The following is a 2,587-nucleotide window of genomic DNA, read 5'->3' on the forward strand; positions in this document are numbered from 1 at the left end:
GAGTGCCTGCGCCTCAGGGGACTGGCTGCGGCAGTGGCCTTCTGGGGACTCTGTCCTGGGTGATGTGTGAGCTGAGCCCCAGGGAGAGGGGCTCTGCTCCAGCCCTCCCGGAGCAGTGGGTCCCGCGGGGAGGAGAGCAGACACTCACCTTTGGGAGCCATGGGGCCAGGCTCGCCCTGCAAGGAAGGTGACAGAGCGTTGACCGGGGCAGCAGCAGAATCCGTGCCCTTTCTCCACCCCACAGCCAAGACAGGGATAGGGAAATGGCCACGTTTCCCCAGGAAGCTGAGGGAGTCAGGCTTGCTCTGCCTGCCCTCTGCCTCGGGGACTCGCCCGTCAGCCCCTGCTCCTTCTGCAAGGCCCCACCAGGGCGCCTCACATGGGGCATGGGAGGGAGGAACGGGGCTGCCCGACCCCCTGGTTCCTGCAGTCAGCCCCTCTGCTCCAGATTGCCCACCATCCTTCAGCCAGCTGGCCACCACACAGAGGGTCCTTGTCACCTCCATGTCCAGCAGTCACAGCAGTCTGGCAGAGAGGGAGACCCCCAGCAACACAAGCACAATGCTGGGGGGTCTCGGGAAGCAGAAATTGGGCTGGTGTCCCCACAGGGGAGTGGTCGGGGGACATCCAGCCCCAGGCAGCGACCCCAGAGTCCTACCTGGAACCATATGGTCCTGCCGCTGCGGTCACGCAGGGATCTCATGCCAGGCACCAAGTAACACCGCAGCCAGTTCTTGAAGGCAGAGTAGTTATCCGAGTGGTCTGGGTCAAAGAGCTTCTTCTCTGGGAAAGGAGAGGGGGAGAGGACGGAGGTAGATGGAGAAGCAGTGACCATGGCATTGGGGTGCCTGCTGCTAGGAACGCAGGAGAGGATGGTGCAAAGCCCAGGTTGCCCCTGTGAGCTGTCCCTGTCCCCCGGCTCCCTGTCCTGTCACCCACCCGCTGCGATGACCTCCATGGGCACCGTGTGGCACAGCTCCAGGAGATCCGGGTTCTCCCGCATCAGCTTCAGCTTCTTGCTCAGCGTCAGAGAAGGATTCTGCAGGGGTGGAGAACGGGAGGGAAGTCACCTGCCAGCCACCCCAGCCGCCTCAGGGGTCTCTCCTCTCCAACAGCAGCCAAATTCCCCAGCTCCTCGTGCCCTCCTGAGGATGAGCTGCCACACTTCCCACCACGTGCCAGCCCTGAGCTCACCCCATTGCAGGCTTCCCACTGCACATTAGCACCTTCCCTACGGCTGCAAGGACATGAAAAGAGGGCTAGCAACACCAGCAGGTTGCAAAAACAACCCTCAGGTCGTGGTTTGTTTTCAGGCTTCTTTAAAATAGCCACCTCCTCTCCCCCGAGGCCATGAGATCAGCTGATCTCAGCCTTAGGCTCTACTGCAGCCTTCCCCAGAGATTTTAAGCTTGCAAGGTGTTTGTTTCCCTTGCTCCTTCTTCTTCACCCACCCCAAATATATTCAGAGACTTCCTGATGGTAGAAGATGCACACCCGGGGAGCTGTCACACCTCATCAGCCCAGCCACGTGCGAACAAGCACTGGATGGATGAGGTTACAGAACTGCTGTGTCTCGTTTACTGCTCCGTTGGAGGGGCAGACGTGCTCAGACATGGGCGTTTATGGCCAAGGACAGAAACATGCTTGAGGAGAAAGATCCCACGTGGCAAGTGTTATGGTTGTGAAGGGAAAATGCCTCTGTCAGGTTGGGAAAGACTCAGAGCAGCAAATACCTCCTGACAGCGGCGTGGGCAGAGGCTGCGTGAGCTCTGCAAGGGCCTCGTGACAACGTTCTGCCCCATCGGAGCAAAGAACCAAACACGAACTGAAACTGGCTCCGAACCCTGGGCTGGAACAAGCCCGAAACAACAGACCTGAACCAGAGCTTTGCAGCCAAATAAGTGCAAAGCAGAGCCAGAGCAAGGCAGCCAGCTGAGCCCAGACCTGGGGCTGGAAGCAAACTAAGACATCTCCATCATTGCTGAATCAGAAATGCTTCTCAGCTCAGTCTGGCTCCCAGGACCCCAGGAAGCTGCTGAGAAGTCCCACAGGGCCACAGGCAAAGAAAGAGCCTGTCTGGAAACCTGCCCCTTTCTGAGCCTGTGAAAGCACCAGGTATTCCCCACCTTCTTCCTCCTCGCCTGCTCCTGATCCTTCAGGGCCTCCAGCACGGTCCGAGCCTTTTCAAAGGGAGGGATCTTCAACCTGAGAGAGTCCATCTGTTACCGACGAGCCTGAACTCTCAGTTCTGGCACCTGCCCGTGTCTACCAGGCGAGGAGGCCCAGATGACTTAGCTGAGGAGAAACTTGCAAAACTCTTGGAGACCAACCTTCCACGGCAGGTCAGTAGGTGCTCGACAGACTGTACCTGTAAAGGATCTCGGCACGGAGGTAATTCCCAATTCCATTGAAAAACTTCTGGTTTAAGAGAGTCTCGCAGATGGGTTTGTCAAAAGCCTTGTCGTCCAGGTTCCTCAGCACGTTCTCCCTGCAACGGAGCATCGGGAAGGTTCACGGCACAACAGGGTGAGGGGCCTTTGCTCAGGCTGTGGCTGGCAGGGTGGGGGGACGCTCACCTGAAGGCCTG

The 2,587-nt window shown here is 58.6% G+C and overlaps 1 protein-coding gene across 1 annotated transcript in view; it reads right to left on the reverse strand.

Moving 5' to 3' along the window:
• Positions 1-2,488, reverse strand: part of NEIL1 (nei like DNA glycosylase 1) — a gene marked incomplete at its 5' end in the record, with an annotated part of 3,171 nt that extends 683 nt beyond the window's left edge. Inside the window, 5 exons of the mRNA XM_029085061.1 lie at positions 149-176; positions 659-783; positions 940-1,039; positions 2,127-2,205; positions 2,369-2,488. Of these exons, the coding sequence (XP_028940894.1) occupies positions 149-176; positions 659-783; positions 940-1,039; positions 2,127-2,205; positions 2,369-2,488 (452 nt within the window). The remainder of the gene's footprint in view (positions 1-148; positions 177-658; positions 784-939; positions 1,040-2,126; positions 2,206-2,368) is intronic.
• Between the last annotated feature and the right edge of the window lie 99 nt (positions 2,489-2,587).

This window comes from Antrostomus carolinensis, unplaced genomic scaffold, assembly GCF_000700745.2.
Source record: "Antrostomus carolinensis isolate BGI_N321 unplaced genomic scaffold, ASM70074v2 scaffold2445, whole genome shotgun sequence".
NCBI classification, from domain to species: Eukaryota; Metazoa; Chordata; class Aves; order Caprimulgiformes; family Caprimulgidae; genus Antrostomus; species Antrostomus carolinensis.